General features: G+C 37.3%; 2 protein-coding genes across 2 annotated transcripts in view; both read left to right on the top strand.

The window, feature by feature from the left end:
- LOC134812251 (2-oxoisovalerate dehydrogenase subunit beta, mitochondrial-like) overlaps positions 1-21,333 on the top strand; it is a 704,467-nt gene that overhangs the window by 206,216 nt on the left and 476,918 nt on the right. The gene's annotated exons all lie outside the window — the stretch shown is intronic.
- LOC134813150 (midasin-like) overlaps positions 1-21,333 on the top strand; it is a 105,596-nt gene that overhangs the window by 37,745 nt on the left and 46,518 nt on the right. The window contains exons 34-51 of the mRNA XM_063820835.1: positions 168-341; positions 556-735; positions 1,548-1,676; positions 3,114-3,214; positions 3,455-3,566; positions 12,338-12,454; positions 12,755-12,923; positions 13,693-13,892; positions 14,079-14,174; positions 14,326-14,420; positions 14,645-14,799; positions 14,971-15,113; positions 16,701-16,832; positions 17,446-17,552; positions 19,032-19,140; positions 19,626-19,732; positions 19,871-20,034; positions 20,877-21,066. Coding sequence (XP_063676905.1) covers positions 168-341; positions 556-735; positions 1,548-1,676; positions 3,114-3,214; positions 3,455-3,566; positions 12,338-12,454; positions 12,755-12,923; positions 13,693-13,892; positions 14,079-14,174; positions 14,326-14,420; positions 14,645-14,799; positions 14,971-15,113; positions 16,701-16,832; positions 17,446-17,552; positions 19,032-19,140; positions 19,626-19,732; positions 19,871-20,034; positions 20,877-21,066 — 2,480 coding nt within the window. The remainder of the gene's footprint in view (positions 1-167; positions 342-555; positions 736-1,547; positions 1,677-3,113; positions 3,215-3,454; positions 3,567-12,337; positions 12,455-12,754; positions 12,924-13,692; positions 13,893-14,078; positions 14,175-14,325; positions 14,421-14,644; positions 14,800-14,970; positions 15,114-16,700; positions 16,833-17,445; positions 17,553-19,031; positions 19,141-19,625; positions 19,733-19,870; positions 20,035-20,876; positions 21,067-21,333) is intronic.

The raw sequence follows: 21,333 nt of genomic DNA, 5'->3' as shown, positions 1-21,333 counted from the left end.
AGATGTTCACTATTTACTTGACTAAGAAGATTGAGATTAGGCTTCAGTTAATCTTTGCTAAATTTGGTTTAATGATAGAATATAGACGACACAAAACCATATCTTGGTGTATGGGTCCTTTAGTCACACAGGTTGTTACAACAATCGCCCTAGAACTTTCTATTCAGGTGGAATTATTGGAGAACCACCGAAAGATGCATTCCTCGATACAGAGTCACGCTCAAGGGGGCGCCCAGGTACCGGAGTCCGCATATCCATATACTGTTATCCATGAACATCTGGAAAGAGCTAGAACCACTGTTGGTGAAACTGCCTGTAAATTAGGGCATCGTCCTGGTCAGGTGAGTGCAAAGTGGGACCCAAATAATTTGTAGAACTAGCAAAATTCTTACTATATAGTGTATGGTTGAAATTTATATATGGTTGAAATCTACATTATATATGGTTGTAATTTGAATCTTCTGCGGATGAAACCATCACAGGATTGATTTTGATAACGTTGATCCAAATCTTGATTCATTTTGTCATTCCTAACTTGAGATTCTCGACCTTCAGCCTAGTTACAGTGATCTATCTGAGGAGTTGGCAATCTTCAACCGTATTGTTTGCCAACGGGCTAGCGAATTGAAAGGAGATGAAGCTAAAGTGGAATCTTGGATGAAATCTGTCGGAACATTCGTCTCAAAAACCTATACCAAATATTGGCACTACAGAGACGTTCTGGCCCCATTTGTGGTAAGTTCATATTTTTCCAAATTTGAATAATTATGAATGAAAACAATGTTGTCGTTCAATTGAGAGAGGTTTGTCTTATTGATTATTAATTATTATTCATCAAACCAGGAAAACTACTTGCCGTTACAATCAATCCCACATCCAGAAACACGCCATCTTGCAAGGCAGCCTGGGAGGAAATTTTTTTTTTGGGAGGAAAAACGGGAGAAAAAGAGGAAATTTTTGAGAAGTTACTCCTAAATTTCGAAATATTTTTTTGGAATAAAGACAAATTAGACAAATTTTTGAAGAAAATGTTTCGATTGTATAAAAATCAAAGAGGAACATCCCGTCAGTTTTGGAACACAGTGAAATATTCTGATTGGAGAATGCAGATTGCTGTTGTGAAGTTACCAAATTTACGTGAGTACTTGATTCTTTTCAATCCCAGTTTATTGCTGTCCTACAAATTTCTTTAATGCCAAATTCCGTCTAAAACACCCTACTTCGCAAAAAATTTCCGGGGGCTGCGCCCCCTAGCCCCCGCCAAGGGGCTCCGCCCCTGGACCCCGCTGGGGGCTGCGCCCCCAGACCCCTGCCACAGCTTGCTTGCTTCGCTCTCTGTGCAGCTGGATTGGACATGTCGACTCGCTTCGCTCGCCGGCAGCCCCCCCCCCTCAAACTTGCGAGCGAAGCGAGCGGGCCACAGAATTTAGAAAAAACGCATCTGGGAGGAAATATAAAACTTTCTGGATGTGGGCAATCAATGCCAGGTTTTTCTGATGAAAACTAATTTGTCTTCGTATTTATTATTCTGAATTATTCTTTCGCAGATAGCTCTATATTGTTTGTATCGAGCGATCGAAGAGTCAGTAAAGCTAACAACTCCGAAAAAACAACATGGTTTCGTGTTATTCGACCGCATAGACCGGCTTAACCAAGTGATATCTTCAAGTTTGCAGGTAATTTATTTCAAATAAATGATTGAATCTTCTTGTTGTTCGGTATTCCAAAAAGTGTTTCACTTCATTTAGGGAGGGTGACTGATAGAGTGTGTTTCAAGTCAAATTTTTGTGGACAATTTTCGAAGAGCAACTGCGTAAATTGTGGCCAGCAGAAATGCGCGACTAATTTCAGAATTCCACCGGTCCAGAAACTCGTATTACCAGCGATTTTATTAGCTGGTTTTATTAAAAACTACCTACTAAACATTGAACATCTTCAAAGGCATTGGCGGGAAAGTTCTCTGAACGGAACCCAGCATATTAAAATGGAATTTCATGACGTGCTTAACAATAATTCTAACTGCAAAGGTATTAGGTGAAGAATGAACATTTCTGAACGCTATACTATGTAACGAGACTGTCAGCCAGCAGTATGAACTGTTTGAAAGTTGAAGACGTGATTAATTGAGTAATGAGAGGCACATGGCGTGGGCGCACGTCACTTTTTCAACGTGACTGAGATCTGGAAAATTAGAATTTGATTGATCTCTCGGTGGCTGCAAGTTGATTAAAAATACTACAGCACCACTTAACTTCTAGCTCCATGTCTACAACTGCAGTAATTTTATGACTAAGGGGCCATCTACTTAGGACTTGACTGACTGACTTAAGGCGGCTTCAGCGTCCGAGTAGAGACGTCTACTTAGGACGTCCGCAAAAATCGCAGATTTTCAGACCACCCTCCCCCGGACGTCCGGATTTCCAGATACTTTTAAGAGTGAAAATAAAATCAACTTAAATTCATTGTTAATAAAATTAAAAGAGTTGAAATAAAATTCAAAGAGTTGAAATAAATGGGACTTTTTCGTTAATTCTGCCAAAATTTCTGGACGTCCGGATTTTCAGAAACCACCCCCCCTCCCCCTGTCCGGATTTGTCCGAAATTCCAAAACCACCCCCCCCCCCCCCCCTCCCTATTTGCCGGACGTCCTAAGTAGATGGCCCCTAACTATGTCGATAGAATTCAAACCAAGATTCAATTCAACAACTTATTTAGTCAACTGTCAAACGCCTCAGTCATTTATTCAAGATGAGAATCAGCAGTAAAATGGATTGTTGGAGTATGAGACTCATAGACAGCAATTTTTATTTAATTCGTAGTAGACTAAACTTCCTGGTGTTATTTCTCGGAATTATAAAAACTTACGGACCGTTTGATTACCACAGAATTTGTTGGGAAACGGCGCTGTTTAATAAACTAAGTCCAACAACAACACTAGTGGGTTTTAAGTTTGTGGGCCAAACGTTGGTGGTATAGACACCTGTAAGTACAGTTGCTTACAACTGGAAACGTTTGAACAGTGATCCCAAGCCTCGTTTGCTGGTTTATATAGTGTTTCGAACCATCATGACATCATTCTTATTCCAAACAAATCTGTCACATGTCTTTTTCAGGGAAGTCAAGTGGCAACGAATATAAAGCTAATGGACCATATGGTAGCTCTCTACAGCTATAGGGAGAGCATAACCACCTTTGTCGAAGAGGATCTGGCAGGGTAATCATTGTATTCAGTTATAAAGCAATAATGTTTTCTGATGCTTTTAACTCGCAAATAAAAATGGGTGCACCTATTACACCACTTAATGCATAAATGCATTGCAGTTTAGCCCAATATTTGTAAACCGTATATTTAATAGTAATACAGTTCAATGCCATCTACCCTTGATCTTTGTCTCCCAAGCTGTTTCAGGCTTTAAAAAGGCGTCAGACTAGCTAATGGCATTTACTGTTTCAGAACTGTATCTGTTGTGAAATCGTTTTATCTCTCATGGGAGCGTAACAAAGAACTGCGCGATAAAATGGAGAGAAACCAGGAGTCGATCTACAAAGATACAGAACGTTTTCAAGTAAGTATGCAGATTATAAAGTGGCATTATTTCTAACGCGTATAGTTAGGGTTAGGGTTATAGGGTACATATCAACTCGCACTGGTCAAACAGGTATACTACCTGTTAACCTGTTAACAGGTAGTATTGCTCCCTCTCCGGGCACGTAGTTCTGGGTTGAGCGAATAGAAACTCTTTCACTTCGTAGGTACGCAAAATGAATAATTACAATAATTTGTGCTTTCTAAAATGAAAATACTTAACACATCTTCAAAAAAAGACACTAAGATTAAAGTTATTAGAAAATGTGTATTGTACAGCTGAAAATGTGTGTTAAACAGCTAGATATGTGTTAAACGTCTGAAAATGTGTGTTAAACGGCTGACTAAGGGTGGAAAGGAGGGTGAGTAGTACATTTTAAAATCCCCAACATACAGAAACAGCCAAATATTGTGTCTCCTGGAAATGAGTATGTGGATATGGTATTCCCAAAACGTATGTAGCTATTAAATAAACAAGAATAAGAGGTTTTATGACGGGTGCACTTGCGTCTTGCAGATGGCTGCAAATGGAGTTCGCGTCTAGAGCATCGAAAGCAACACCATTGAACCCCAATTCCTTTCGTTGATTTTACTGACTAATGGGATCGCCATCTTAACCCACCCTCATTATAAGTAGTTGCATTAACTCATTTGTGATACCTTGGCCAAGGTATCAAGCTGGCCTCTACATTAGCCCACGTAGATCATAGACATATTGAGTTCTCCCGTTTTCTCGAACATGTATCGTCTGGATCTCTGGATTAACATCACATACCCGATATATTGTCTATATGTACATATGGTATGAGATATCCAGCTGCAATGATCAAAGCAAATTATAACTGTCCATTTATCATTGGTTTCTCAAATCCTAAGCGAACTGACTAGTATAACTCAAAGAATTCGCGACAAATCATTCGACTCAGTAGATGATCAATTCTTTACTTTCGTTTCCAAAGATAAAGCTGTAAAGCCAAATTTGTTGGATCGGGACGACTACGCGTTGTGGTGATTTAAAACCACTTGAATGTATTGACAAAGATTACAGAACATAAAAACAGACTAACAATAAATTTGGTTACACCTTACTTCTTAATCACGCAATCACATTTTACCATGAATGCACTCTGAAAAGATTTTAATTTTCTTATTATCAAATAAAAGGTTTTAAACAAGGGATAGTTAAAAAAACAACCTGCCCAAGGCTAATCTTTCCCTAAAACAAATAACTAAATATCAAAACTTCATTGTAATTTCTGCCAATATCTTTTGTCATAAGCTAAATTACGGAGATAATACAGATCAAAAATATTCTTCATAGAAAGATTTCTTTTACATAAATCATGCACAATCAGCGTGAAAGTAATGTCCGTGATAATTATGACCGATAATGTATTTCTGGTAAAGTGATAAAGATAATCCGTAGTTTAAAAGTTGACCTTTTTCCCAGTACTCTAGTAGCAGTGTGTAGTTGAGTGTGCACTTCGATGTCCACGATTTCTGACAACACAGGGTTGTTTGTTAGGTCATCCTAAACCAAAATCGTTTAGGTGCGCAATTTGTATCGCTAGAGACAACCCTACAGGGCAAATTTTCTAAATTACCCTCAGTCGCATATACAGGATTTTCGTATTTCGGCTCCTGAACGTCATAGAAACTTCATTTTTAGCTTAAAATTACCGCAAAGGCCACATTTATATACAACTTATTAATCAATGTATACTCCAGTAGCAGGGAGGTGTTGAGTGTGCACTTCGATGTACAGAGTTTTTTGCTATTGAATCGGGTTAAATAGGTCATTGGTAACTCAAATCACCGAGGGGGGAATTTTGTGTCGCTAGCCCCAACCCTGTGGAGCCACGCCCATATTTCATATCAGGTGCGTATATGGGAAATATGTATCTCAGCTTCTGAAGGTCTTAGAGACTCAAATTTGAGTTTAAAATGACCGCAATGCACATGTTTATATTAGTACTATGAAGGTCATGAAAGCCCAAAATGCTTATTTTTGGAAAAAATTCAGAAAAACCGATTTTCACACGAGCGTGAGTAAAAAAATCTACTCTAGAAATTTAGTGAAAATCGAGTAAGCAGTTCAGTGTCTACAAGATTTCTAAACACAGGGTCCTCTGTTAGGTCATTCTGAATTAGAATTGATAAAGTAAGCAAATTCTATAAGTAGTTTCAACCCTGTGGAGCCACGCCCATATTTCATATCAGGTGCGTATATGCATATCCCATATATATGGGAAATATGTATCTCAGCTTCTGAAGGTCTTAGAGACTCAAACTTGAGTTTAAAATGACCGCAATGCACATGTTTATATTAGTACTATGAAGGTCATGAAAGCCCAAAATGCTTATTTTTGGAAAAAATTCAGAAAAACTGATTTTCACAAGCAAAAAATCTACTCTAGAAGTTAAGTGAAATCGAGTGTAAAGTTCAGTGTCTACAACGTTTCTAAACATAGGATCCTTTGTAAGATCATTCTGAATCAGAATTGATAAGGTATGCAAATTCTATTAGTAGTTTTAACCCTAGGGTGCAAAACTCCTAAATTACCCCCAGGCGCAAATATATGACTTTTCTATCTCGGCTTCTGAACGTTGTAGGGGCCTCTCTTTGAGCTCAAACTAACTACAATGGCCACATTTATATACCGACTATAAAGCAACATAGGGTCTATATAGCTTAGTTTATAGAAATTCATTAAAAACTGTTTTAACCTTCATGCATCATAAAATAGTAATATGATCAAACATGTACTTAATAATGATATCTCGGGCTAAAAAGATATTTGCAGCACAGTAAAACGTTCAACATAAACACATTAGGATTATAACATTTATGGAGCAGCACATACCACCTAACTTTAATTTTGGTATAACTGCGAAAATACTCAGTTTCAGAAGGCTGCCTTCAGCTCCCTCTCTGGGGCTCTCTCCAGTACTGCTCGGCTATTATGGCTAATCAACTTGAATCCAACCTCATGTAGCAGAATCTACTTCTAGCTGCCTTCTGCTAACTCCAGGTCAACTCTACCCAGCTACCACCATACGTTATAATTTTAGATCTTATAACCTCTGATATGAGTGCTACCACCGCTGCATCCAACAATTTCCAGCTCATTAAGGAAGAGGAAATTTTTCTGATGGTTGCTAGATAGGGCAAGAAGTAGTCCACTAACCTAAGCTAAGATTGCTAGAAATAGCAGAAGTTGGAGGAACCTTGGTGGTAGCTAAAGAGATAGTACCGAAGTAGGTGAAAACAGCTGGAATTGGTGGTATAGTAGCTGGATAGAGGAAGAGGTAGCATTCACATCAGAGGTTGCTAGAAAGATCTAAAATCAAGAGTTTAAATTCCCAAATAGTCAGACTGAGCAGGTTGAGCTGTAGTAAAACACAGTACTGAGGTGTTAAAACATTTTCATTACTATCTTCAGTAACATCCTGAATCAGAAACTCGGTTAATATCAGTTCCTACAAAGTGTAACATTGGAAATGAAATGACACAACTAAAAACGATATGAATATTTAAAAAAACATAACTCTTGTGCCCCAATGCAATGGAAAACTTTAAGATAAATCCAATAATGGAATCCCAAACGGGTCCATGGCATTGAGCCCCAATGGACGTATAGTTCTTAGTTTCTGAATATAACGGTGTTCATCCACTTCTAGAGTTCTTGGGCTACTATTACTGAGAATTGACACTTTATAAGCCTGGTTGAAATTGTCACGTTGTTTCATGTTATGAACTTCTACAAAGATCTAAAATCATAACGCACTGGTGGTAGCTGGGTAGAGACTAGAGATGATGCATGAAGGTTTAAAAATTTTTTAATGAATTTCTAAAAACTAAGCTGTATAGACCCTAAGTTGCTTTGTGCTTTATAGTCGGTATATAAATGTGGCCATTGTAGTTAGTTTGAGCTCAAAGAGAGGCCCCTACAACGTTCAGAAGCCGAGATAGAAAAGTCATATATTTGCGCCTGGGGGTAATTTAGGAGTTTTGCACCCTAGGGTTAAAACTACTAATAGAATTTGCATACCTTATCAATTCTGATTCAGAATGATCTTACAAAGGATCCTATGTTTAGAAACGTTGTAGACACTGAACTTAACACTCGATTTCACTTAACTTCTAGAGTAGATTTTTTGCTTGTGAAAATCAGTTTTTCTGAATTTTTTCCAAAAATAAGCATTTTGGGCTTTCATGACCTTCATAGTACTAATATAAACATGTGCATTGCGGTCATTTTAAACTCAAGTTTGAGTCTCTAAGACCTTCAGAAGCTGAGATACATATTTCCCATATACGCACCTGATATGAAATATGGGCGTGGCTCCACAGGGTTGAAACTACTTATAGAATTTGCTTACTTTATCAATTCTAATTCAGAATGACCTAACAGAGGACCCTGTGTTTAGAAATCTTGTAGACACTGAACTGCTTACTCGATTTTCACTAAATTTCTAGAGTAGATTTTTTTACTCACGCTCGTGTGAAAATCGGTTTTTCTGAATTTTTTCCAAAAATAAGCATTTTGGGCTTTCATGACCTTCATAGTACTAATATAAACATGTGCATTGCGGTCATTTTAAACTCAAATTTGAGTCTCTAAGACCTTCAGAAGCTGAGATACATATTTCCCATATACGCACCTGATATGAAATATGGGCGTGGCTCCACAGGGTTGGGGCTAGCGACACAAAATTCCCCCCTCGGTGATTTGAGTTACCAATGACCTATTTAACCCGATTCAATAGCAAAAAACTCTGTACATCGAAGTGCACACTCAACACCTCCCTGCTACTGGAGTAGTATGGTCTAAAATTGTTTGTTTCCGATATATCTGCAAAAAACTAATTTTAAGCTCAGGCGTACGCACAAATTTCATCAAATTTGTATCTCAGCTTTTGAAAGTCTTAGAGACTCAAACTTTGGCTTAAAATGACCGCAATGCACATGTTTATATTGACACTATAAAGGTCATAAAGGCCCAAGATGCTTACTTTTGGAAAAAATCCAGAAAAACTGATTTTCACTGGGGCGAGTGAAAAAAATCTACTCTAGAAGCTAATTGAAATCGAGTATGCATTTTGGTGTCTACAACTTTTCTAGAAACCATGTCCTTTGTAAGGTCATTCTGGATCAGAATTGATAAGGTACGCAATTTCTATCAGTAGTTCCAACCCTAGGGGGGAAATTTCTAAATAACCCTCAGGCGCAAATATATAACTTTTGTATCTCGGCTTCTGAACGTTGTAGGGGCCTCTCTTTTAGCTCAAACTAACTGCAAAGGCCACATTTACATACAAGCTATAAAGCAACATAGGGTTTATAGTGCTTAGTTTTGGAGATATTCATTAAAAACTGTTTTAACTTTTGTGCATCCTAAAATAGTAACATCAAACATGTACTTAATTTTGGTATCCCGGGCTAAAAAAGTCTTACAGACACTTTACTTGCAGCACAGCAAAAGTTCAGCATGAACACATTCAGATAAAATTTATGCAACACAATTCAGTTTCAGAAGAGGAAACCTGCTATTTCTAGCAAATTCTGAATGCTACTTTCTGCTCTATCTAGCTTCCACCAACACCCACTAATTGTTGTTGAGCTACCACTAGCACCAGCAAATTCTAATTTCTAGCCCTATCCAGCACAATTAGACTACCTTATGATATATCCAGATAGCACAAGCACCCTCAAATTCTAGCTGGAGCCTGGAGGTAGCCTAAATTAGATAAAAACAGATAGAATTTGAGAGTGCTCAACCAACTGAATAAGGATGGATGTAGTCCGAAGTAGCTAGAAGAAGCTAAAATTTGTGGGTACCGTTTGCTAGTGTTACCTGGATAGAGCAGAAAGCAGTCTCAGGTTGCTGGAATTAGTGCTAGAATTTGCAGGTTCTGGTGATAGCTGAACAGAGTAGGAGTAAGTCTGAGGTTGCTGGATAGGGCTAGAATTTGCAGGTGCTAACAGTAGCATAACAACAATTATTGGATGTTGGTGGAAGCTAGATAGAGCAGGAAGTAGCATTCAGAGATTGCTACAAAGAGCTAGAGTGGAGATAGCAGAATTGAAGAAAACTAGAAGTAGATTCTACTACATGAGGTTGGATTGGAGTTGATTAGCTATAATAGCCAAACAGTACTGGAGAGAGCCCAACTTATGTTAAGGGGGCCGGGGGGGGGGTCTTCATCAAAATTATCTCGAAATCGACTTTATAGTTGTTTCTGATAGAGGGGAGTGATATCTTTCAGCTGCTTTTGGTCCCATGGAAAAAAATTGTTCCTAGCCGAAATTATTGATTTCGAGAGAATTTTGATGAAGACCCGGCCCCCTTAACATTAAGACCGGGATCCGGGCTTAATCCCGATCCCTAATCCCGGTCCCGGTCTTAATACCGGTCCCGGCACTTATTCCCAGTCCCAGTCCCGGCCAAAAAAGTGGTCCCGGTCGAGCCTTGGCTTTAACGAGATGTAAGCAACAAAAGAGATCGTATAGAGATGTATAAATTTGGGGATAAGATAAGATATCTGGAAGGAGCTTCTGAAACTGAATTGTGTTGCTTCATAAATATTATCTGAATGAGTGAATGTGTTCATGCTGAACAGTTTGCTGTGCTGCAAGTAAAGTGTTTGTAAGACTTTTTTCGCCCCGATACCAAAATTAAGTACATGTTTGATGTTACTATTTTAGGATGCACGAAAGTTAAAACAGTTTTTAATGAATATCTCCAAAACTAAGCACTATAATAAACCCTATGTTGCTTTATAGGTGGCCTTTGCAGTTAGTTTGAGCTAAAAGAGAGGCCCCTACAACGTTCAGAAGCCGAGATACAAAAGTTATATATTTGCGCCTGAGGGTAATTTAGAAATTTCCCCCCTAGGGTTGGAACTACTGATAGAAATTGCGTACCTTATCAATTCTGATCCAGAATGACCTTACAAAGGACATGGTTTCTAGAAAAGTTGTAGACACCAAAATGCATACTCGATTTCAATTAGCTTCTAGAGTAGATTTTTTTCACTCGCCCCAGTGAAAATCAGTTTTTCTGGATTTTTTTCCAAAAGTAAGCATCTTGGGCCTTTATGACCTTTATAGTGTCAATATAAACATGTGCATTGCGGTCATTTTAAGCCAAAGTTTGAGTCTCTAAGACTTTCAAAAGCTGAGATACAAATTTGATGAAATTTGTGCGTACGCCTGAGCTTAAAATTAGTTTTTTGCAGATATCTCGGAAACAAACAATTTTAGATCATACATTGATTAATAAGTTGTATATAAATGTGGCCTATGCGGTAATTTTAAGCTAAAAATGAAGTTTCTATGACCTTCAGGAGCCGAAATACGAAAATCCCGTATATGCGACTGAGGGTAATTTAGAAAATTTGCCCTGTAGGGTTGTCTCTAGCGATACAAATTGCGCACCTAAACGATTTTGGTTTAGGATGACCTAACAAACAACCCTATGTTGTCAGAAATCGTGGACACCGAAGTGCACACTCAACTACACACTGCTACTAGAGTACAGCTTTCCACAGAACAAGTTTCACTGAATCAGAGCTCCTCGTGATAATATTCAATGCCTTCGATGGTCTGGTGCCACTTGTTTATGATAAAATCTTGTTCCCCCTTAAATGCGTCGGTATCACTCTCAAATATCTTTATGTTTGCCTGGAGAGTGCCAGAATCAGAGCTGAACAGACCATCAAAGAAGGATGTGTGTTGTAGTACCTTGTAGTTTTTGCCAGCAGGAATGGTTAACTGTATTTTTTCTTTCCGAGAAAGACCTCTGATGTAAACTCCGCCGATACTTCCAGTCCAATGTTAAAGATCTCGATGGCAACACCCAAGGATATTTCCATTGACTGCTTGTAGGTGGTTTTGCGTTGTATTGTAGAGGTACTTGTTCTCTTGAAGCCAGTTGTTACTGATACTGTTCTGGTAATGAAGGTAGTGCCTTGTCTGTTGTCGAGGTGAAAGACTTCTAATGTGCGGAACCCTGCCTTAAACCTGGGAACCAACTTCCACAGTTGGTCATGTTATCATCGTACATATTACGGACTCATAATATTGACGCTTTGCTGCCCACGATTACGGTGAATGGTGGTGATCAAATGGAGGATATTTTTATATTTTTTATTTAGTTTTATCACGTTTATAGGACTTATCTGGCCTTGTATTGTCTTCCGAATGATCTAATGCAAATGAGAAAGTAAATTATATCTTTATATATGATAAGACAAACGTGAAATCGTTCACGTGAGAAATATATCAAATCTTATTGGCTGTCAGCAGACCAGCTGGCATAATATATATTTTTATCGTGGACACAACTCCGATAAACATATGTTTTTCCGGTTTAACTTTTAACGACAGTGTTGGATGACAGCTGAGAATAGACCTTTGTAACACAGCTAATAGTCTTTTGTCGTACCAATGCTGGGCTATGACCAACGAAACGTAATCGATCTTACGTTTCGTCTCGAACAAGAAGATCAGGATATTCACTATTTGGTTCCGTAGAAATCTTCTTCTAATATGTTTCTTCTTAATCGATTATACATTTAAAAAATGGAACGCAACTTAACATATTTTGAGCAGGCTAAAACAATGAATTTACATCAATGTATGTTATCGTGACACTCCAATCAACTTGATATGATTTGACACAATTAACTATATATAGTAAAATAAATTTGTTAGACAATAGTATTCTTATAACACTAATTTTTCAGCTAGAAGACGACGTAACTATCGAAAAACTGTTCCCTACTTACGAGGATTTCAACGATCTTGATTCACCTGAAGATGCACAAATGGATACTACAGTAAACGAATCCTCTATCCGATTCGTAAGGATAATCCCATCGTTCGAATACTTTATATATTACCAGAAACCACTTAAATCTTCACGTCATCTGTGGATCAAATTATAGGCTTGGCTCAGCAGTATTACTGGCCCAGTGATTATCTTATGCACTACATAATATGCGATGACCACATACATCGTGGGCACAACTTTAAACCTGATTCTCGAACTTTCTCTCACTCAACAAAACCATTACGAAATCCTGAGATGGAGTAAATATTTATTTAAATATCATATTATACAAAATGAAACGATGGGTAGGTTAACGGCACAATCGTTTAAGTCGCAGGATAAAGATGGAATAGTTCCTGTTGAAGTGATGGGAGACTACATACAGCGACTTATCGACCTTTTACAACATGACGGTAGTGTCAGCCAGGCAGAAACCCTGTTACGCCTCAAAAAATGTTTATCTTTGAAACACTTAGAAGGATTGGATATTATAGACAAAGGTACGACTAGATAGACTAGGTAAAACTAGACTAGATTCTTAAATATCTTCAGAGGTAAAACGAGACTAGATTCTTAAATATCTTCAGAGGTACGACTAGATTAAATTCTTAAATATCTTCAGAGGTAAAACTAGACTAGATTCTTAAATATCGTCAGAGGTAAAACTAGACTAGATTCTTAAATATCTTAGAGGTAAAACTAGATTAAATTCTTAAATATCTTCATAGGTAAAACTAGACTAGATTCTTAGATATCGTCAGAGGTAAAACTAGATTAAATTCTTAGAAATCTTTAGAGGTAAAACTAGACTAGATTTTTGAATATCTTCAGAGGTAAAACTAGATTAAATTCTTAGATATCTTTAGAGGTAAAACTAGATTAGATTTTTGAATATCTTCAGAGGTAAAACTAGACTAGATTCTCAAATATCTACAGAAGTAAAACTAGATTAAATTCTTAGATATTGTCAGAGGTAAGATTAATAATAGATTAAACTATCATTTAGTTATATAATTAAGTGGTCGGAGTCTAAGCGGCACAATGTGAGTTCTGAATTGAAGGATAGTCAAGAAACGATGAATAATTAAATTTACTTCCTGATCCCGCTCTCAAGCTGACCGTTGACACGTTTCCAGCTTGAATTATTTAGTTCCAAAATTCACTTAAGTCTACACATCACTTAAGTTGGACAGTTCTTGTAGGGTAATGGAAACTATAGATCTGGTGATGTGTGTCTACCTGCTCACAAGCTGCACCCACAATCTTCAGGCGAAGCTATTACGGTAGGCTCCAGCTGGAGCAATCTTGATCGTTTCACCTCGCCCTCCGATACTGGTGAAGATTGTGTGGACATATACCGGGGGTCATACCCCGCGCAGGTCAAGGCAATCAGACCTTTGTTAAAGGATCTGGGTGACAGAACAAGAGGCTTCCTGGAAACATGGCCCGAACATCCCGCACTCCTTCAGGTATGGGTTCTGCTATCCTATGTAAAATCTGGTGAAACAAACTCATCCAATTGGTAATATCGTCTGACCAACATTGACTCTTCTGCTCCCAAATTTAACATTCCTTAAAATCGATTTAACGCATATACCGTAGCCTTATAGCAGCCTAGCTGTACAGATCATAATTTAGATTATTTACTGTTCCAGATAAAAGCTGTCGTTGAACGAATTGAAGGTTTTCCTCTTGACCAGCCAATTGTAAAGTTTTTACAAGGTCTGGAAATACTGCTCACCAAATGCCAGGTATTATAGTGTTTTTGTGACGAAAATTGTAACACAATAATGGTACGGTATCTAACAACTATAAAGAAACTGGGTCGACTATAATGGTGTCTTAAACTTGATCTTGTTGTAAATCTTTTAATATTGAACTTAAAGTGCTCTTGTTTTATAGTTGTGGGAGGGTATAGCGTCACGGAAAGTGTCTATGTCGGACGCTGTGGAAACGCTGACCCAACAGATCATACAATGGCGATCAAATGAACTCAGGTAATGACAGTGGCTACAGGGGTGCACTAAGTCTAAAATGTATAATCAATAATGGGGGGGGGACAATTATAGTGTTTATGGATCGTGCTAAATAGATTGCATCTGTCAATCTGGGGGTTAAATTTATAAACATAATACTACCTATTATACAACATAATAAACATCACGATGTAATGCACTTACCCATAAATCATTAATATAATGATTATCACGTGTCCTTTCAGGTCATGGCCATTACTGCTGGACAAAGCCTTCCGTAACCATCTGGCCAGTACCAATGACAACTTCTTAAAACTTGCCAACTTGGTAATCGAATCAGGAAATCTGGAGTCCGGGGCGCAGTGTTCCAGTTTTGTTTCCGCAGTATTCGCCTTTATAGGTTATTAATATTTTTAAAATCTATTTACAGTGGATGTTTTAAACGATAGTTGATTATATTGAATGAAGGGGGAGGGGGGTTGGTCTAAGAAGCGAAATAAAATTTAGCTTTAGTACTGGATTGTTCATGTTTTATTAAAAGTGCTTAATTTTAATTTCTAACTTATTTCAGAGGACAGCTCCGTCGGCGATTTCCAAGAACGTCTCCAGTATTTGAGACTTTGTTCCGATAAACTGGGTGTACATGGAAAGATCAAGAAAGTTCTTCAATCAATACATTTTTATTTCAGCCTTTTCAAAGAATATGTGAAAAAGGTACATATTAATATAGTGACAGTTTTGCGGAGTAGGTTTGTTAACACTATTCCCCTGTGATTTACCTATCGGAACTGATTTATGACAAAAATTATAATCGAGGGATGATAAATCTGTGACCATAAAATTTGGTATTAAAATCGATGATTAATTGATCAATATTCTATCGAAATAGTCGGCACATGCTGTCATCCAATTATTGCCTCGTCAACTTAGGCAAGGTTTTACTTGTCGGATATCGTGCTTCTCTTTCTGTGAATCTGATTACTCATGATTTGAAATTAAAAAGGTCCGGTATTTAAAAGGTCCAGAACATAGTTGGCCGGAATAAGTTGTTCCGAAGGTAGTAATGCCGGGAGTTAGGTGGTCCGGAATGAATAATCCAAGAAACGCAAATTCCTCCGAAAAAAGTCAATTTAATGCTTAAGGGGACGTACATCAAAACCTTTTTTTGCCGGGATTCGGGATTCGACTTCATATTATGAAAATATAGATTTTAAAAAATAAGATTTGAGACATTGAACACTTTTTTTGAGAGTACGCCCTTTCGAAAAACATTTAGTCATTTTAAAAGTTTTGTGGCTGATGTTTTTACTGAACATTACATATTATCCGTACAAGACGCCCTCCAAAGGATTATACAATTGAATAATAAATGACGAAGTTACAGACCGAACAAGGTCGAGAGAAGAAATGTTTGCCTACTATTAAAGTTGTACATTTTACCAATCATCCAGGTCATAAGATATCGCTTAAAAAATTCTTGTGAGTGTAGCCGATGATCATATCCAACGTTTTGGAACAAGATTTCTCTCAATTCTGAGTTTTAAGGTATGAAATCTGGCCTCAAAGGACTTAGTAAAATTCATGTAAAAAAGAGCCAAAAATGGCAGATTTAAGACTTAAAATGCCTATAACTCAAAAAATTCAGTTTTTTTGAATTAATTTTGCAGAACCGTAATCAGCTTGATAAGACGAAACTTTTAGTACCAAATAGATAGAACTTTTAAAATGACTAAATGATCGGTATTTCAGTGACAGACTAAACCAATTCTTTTTTAATTTCCATAAAGAAAATTTTTTTTTGGAAAGTGCGTACTATACTCTCAAAAAAATTTTCAATGTATCAAATGTATCCACTAATATCGAAGACCGGCATGATTCTCAAAAAACATAATATGAGCTTATATCCCTAAAACCGCGTTTATATTCTGCAAACCATTTATATTCCGCAAACTGTTTACTTGACGCAAACCGTTAAAACGGTTTGTGACATTAAATTATGTCACATACTTAATATTCCCCAGAATTGGAACCATTTATATTCCGCAAACCGTTTATTCCTAAGAAATAGCTTTAACGGCGGGGGCTAACTCCGTTAATTATTCCTTAGCTGTTCGTCAAATGGGCATCGATGGGCAGTCGTTTTTAAGGCTTTGTCCATTGGGCTTATACCTTAAGAACATGACTTTAGGGCTAAAAGGTTATTAGCGTCGAAAATATTTAACCCGTTAACACTAAACATTCCCTTCAATAAATATTTGTCTGCACTATCGGCAATTTTAAGTTAATAAAACCTTATTGCAGGAGCTTGAAAATTCTACTGCTGGCATGAAGAAGGAACTGAAGGACTACATCAAGATCGTGCGTTGGAAAGATGTTAACTATTTCAGTGTCAAGCAGTCTACAGATGCATCTCATCAGAAATTAGTTAAATTCGTAAGTTTTACCGACAACCTATCTTTTAATCTTTAAAAGATTAATTTAAAACTTATATTAATCGTTACGTGTTCAATGGACAGTTATAAATCACGAATGCTGAGCGGCAAAAGTCAATTTTGTGATAGTTTCATTTATCAATTTTAAGTTTTCAATTTGTCAAAATTCACTTGTCAAAATTGCAAAATAATTAATGATATTCTTATGATGATGTAACCCCGCATTTACGTTCAAAATTAGATTTTTTTCAGTAAAAGTCCATCACGTCCAGACTCCAGAATGGAGTGCTTGCGAAAGATCATTATTTTACTGATTTTTTAGAAATAAGAAAATATTTAATGCCAGAAGAACAATAAGGCGGTAATAATTAATTTTTAGGGAACGGAAAACTTAATATTGATAAGGTATAACGTGATTTCGGTTCATCAAGTATATGTGTAACACTAAAATGAGAAATGCGTAACAAACCTATACAGACCCCGTACAAGCCCCGCAGCGACCTTGTCAAGGGACCGATACGCAATCAGAACTGGACCCGAAGTTATGAGTGCTCCAAGGTGAACTTAACAAATTGCTTAACCAACATGGGAGTTATTAATCAAGATAATTTCAGATCAAGCAATATGAGGGGTCCCTCAAGAACCCCGTTACCACCACGCTTGAGAAGGATGATATTCTACCTTTGCCGCTACAAACACCGTTACTGGTACCTCAACCAAGGTAATTTGAGTATTTTACCCATCCATGACTCTTGAGCCGTAGGCACAAAAGAGTCAAGTACTAGGGTTATCGAATGAGGTGTTTCTGTATATTATGGTAGCTTGCCTCCGTGCGCTCGGTTTCGTACGTATTAATGTGATTGAGGTTCATCAAGGTCATGTTTAACAGAAGAAATGTGTTACAAAACTATATTGGCACCGTACAAGCGCGCCTTACAGAGCCAAAAAGTACAAACCGGGATTTCATTCACTGATATAGTTGATAAATCCCTGATACATACTTGTTGATTTATTTCATTTTCGACTGCAAACAATTTCTTTAAAGTTGAAGTTTTTAGCTTGCCTCCGCACGCACGGTTTCGTACGTACACAGTACGTCCGTGATATGGTAAGATTTGCAAAGTTATTTTAATTTGCGCGATTTTATGAATTTTGTTACTGTTTGTGCGCTGCGCCAAAATTCCTGCAAATTGAAAATTATCACTATGCACGGTTCCCAGCCATTTTAATTGAAAATATAGGCTAGTGGTGGATATGCGAATTGCGAATATCTTGCACTTTATCATGAATTAGCATTATGCACAGATTCGTGTCAGCTTAGAGTAATAGATATAGTCTATAATAGAACATAGAAATGATTTTCATGACCAATAATATGAACGGACGCCATCGTCGTCATAAGAAATGCAACTGCATGTTTTTGATAGTTTTTATTAGTTTTTTCACTGCCCGAAAAGAGAAGTTTTCTTGTAATTTTTGTCTATATTTCTAACATCGACAGTGAAAATTGTCATGGCACCTTTCAAATGACATCTTTTTAATGCCCTTTTAGATATTTCTGATTGAAAGCCCCCTCGTAAGGGGATTGTCTCTAATGGACTAATTTCATTGTTTACATCATAATCAGTTAAAAATAAAAACCCCAATGGGCACTCCTGAAAACATAACTACTAGAAAATATATCAAAACTAAATAGAAAAGTGAGGTCAAATATTGTAATAAATCGCAATATCATTAATTCGAAAATGATTGCAATATATTCTCAAAGATGGCTTGCAAATTCTCATTCCCTAAAGAATTAGAAAGACACTGTGCATGAAGGCGATTATTGCATGGAATAGATCAAACAACCAAGTATTAATTCAATGTCCAAAGCTGTATTCGTGAACTTGATTGCTCGCATTAAGGGTAAGATAGAAATGGGGTGGTGATTGCCCCATTATAACAAGATTATGTGATGGTTCAATTGTGATGGTAGTCTCGGAAATTTGTCGAACTAATGCACACAGAGTAATAGACATTGGTATTATCTGTATTCTGCATGCAGACCCTGGGTGGCAAAGGAAAGCAATTTGTTTTAAACGTAGACTGACCAGACACGAGCTTTCATTGTAACAATATATTATATTGGCTCATTTCACTGTGCAATTTTCCACGGAGCTATCTTGCGACCAATAATTAAATAATTAAACAATTTCAGAATCGACATCGTCGTGGAATTGGGGACCTTGATAAAAGATTCACTGTCGGAGCTACAAGAAGCTTCGTGCGGTTTTGATAAAATCGAAGATAAAGAGAAACGACTGAAGGTATGGAATGACTAAACTTGTTCAGTCCGAGCTATTCTAAGAATTGAATGCCGTTCTAAAATTAAAGGCCATTAATAATCTGTCGCAGAATGGCCAACCTGTGACCCCACAAATATGTCGGGGAATGAATAATATAAGATTTGATGACGATGTGTCAGTCTTGTGGTTCGCGTTCACTCTGTCAATCTTGCACTTGATCGCATGCAAGATCAGATTGCTGTAGCTGTACTCACAAGCTGATTAGCTCCTGTACCTGTTGACATATATAACGTGATATAACGTGCTCAGCAGCAGCTCCATAATTACTCTTTTGTCAGTTACCAAAATTTTGCGCTAAATGAACTGGTTCATAGCACATAAATCGCGAACTTACAAGTTATTAAGTTAGAGCTGAGGCGAGTTATTAACAAACGTCGCTTGGTCCTTTTTTTTGGGAAACCCTAAATTTATCCATTGGCTGCCAACTAAACCTAATTCCTTTTCAGGCTATGAAAGGGATTGATCTAAGAAAGAGGAAAGCTCTATCAGACCTCTTTAAATGTTTATCACATTGTGGGCTTTCCTTTACCAGAGGCCTCTCTATGAACTTTAGGTACGTGCACGATATTCTGCAGAGAACTTCTGTGAGTTTTCGAACAAGAAATCTATTAATATTAGCGATATCAGGTTGAGTAAATGTAATCAGTAAGTAAAAATATGTTGTTTCCATATTACCGTAATTACTCTTCAGTGTCGACTACTTCTACTCGATGATGAGTGAGACGCACCCTAGCTCAGAATCTTCCTGGGTTCTTCACAACCTGAAGACACTCCTAAAGCTTGTAACTGAGCCCTCTGACCAGCTTGGTCCTACTGAACTTGACAGAATTAAAGGGTTCTCCGGACATCTTTTTGGTAAGTTTTAGATTTACATGATTTGTATAATTTATATGATTTGTATAATTTATATGATTTATATGATTTATATAATTTAATTCACACCATTTTTAGATACCCTTAATTCGTCCGTGCTAAATGTTAAACAGATCGCAGTAATCTATCTAAACACAGAAAGAGCCAAGAGGTAAGGAACACTATCCAGTATCCAACCACAACGCGTTGCCTGACACATGCCGATATGTGTCAAAGCAAATAACATTATATGTATTATGTAGACCACGTCTGTGCAGACAACAAATAAAACTGCTTTCGCTATCGAAGTCAATCTTATGTATTGATCTGATCTGTATGGGGTCACAGATAATACATTGGTTTGATGCAATCATGCATATTAACAAACGTATCAGTGAGCACCAGTAAGCCCTGCACTGGTCTTTTTTATTGTTACAACCACTTGCAAATTAGATATATCACAGATAGCTCACTGAATAGTACAGATTTGAATGCGAATTTTTTGTTGCGTCACGCACCAAGGAATTGTTAATATCAGCTACAAAATTGACGCCAAAGTTCTGAAATTCTGTTTCCCGCGGCCGCAATAAGCTAATGTTATGCGTGAAAATTCATCGCCAAGAGATTTCCAATTTATTTTTAAATACTTCCGAAGCAAGATTAAATACATATTAGTGAATGAAAACTCGCGATTTGATCGAACTGCTTCGGTGAGTTCGGTACGATCGTTTAAAATATCCATAAATTACAAATTCTTGGAAACTTCATTATAACCTGATCTTGCTAGATCGTTATCGTGTTGGCACACATTGTCATTACGTAACGCTTCATTTCTTACCTCGCAGGTATTATTAACGAATTGCTCAACTTAAGGGACCAATCCCGCCGACATATCTCAACTCTGGAACAGATGAGCTCCAATTTATCAAGTAGACAGTATGACGCTCACCAAGTAGCCGTAAAGAACAGATGGGAAATGGTTGTTAAAAAGGCGGTTCCTCTACAAGATTGCTCCTACCAAACACTTTATCTTACGTGAGTATTTAACGGGTAATAACTTTACTTCTGACTATCGAAATTATAAAATCGAAAAACTGGTTTGAGGAAAAATAATCCGAATTTTTCTCCTCTCGAATATCAAATATACATAATATAAGAAATTAACCACAGAAGTTATCTTCTGGTTGTTTTAAACTACTTGAGTAAGCTTAACTATGATCACGCATAATTTCCAACATGACGATAATTATGATACCTTGCTGTAAAACTAAAGAAAATCGAGTTGGTAATCGAGCGGTGTTA

The sequence above is a fragment of the Bolinopsis microptera genome, chromosome 3, assembly GCF_026151205.1.
Source record: "Bolinopsis microptera isolate Bmic1 chromosome 3, MBARI_Bmic_1.0, whole genome shotgun sequence".
Taxonomy (NCBI): domain Eukaryota; kingdom Metazoa; phylum Ctenophora; class Tentaculata; order Lobata; family Bolinopsidae; genus Bolinopsis; species Bolinopsis microptera.
The sequence above is the reverse complement of the archived record's forward strand: the minus strand, read 5'-3'. Positions and strand labels throughout refer to the sequence as shown.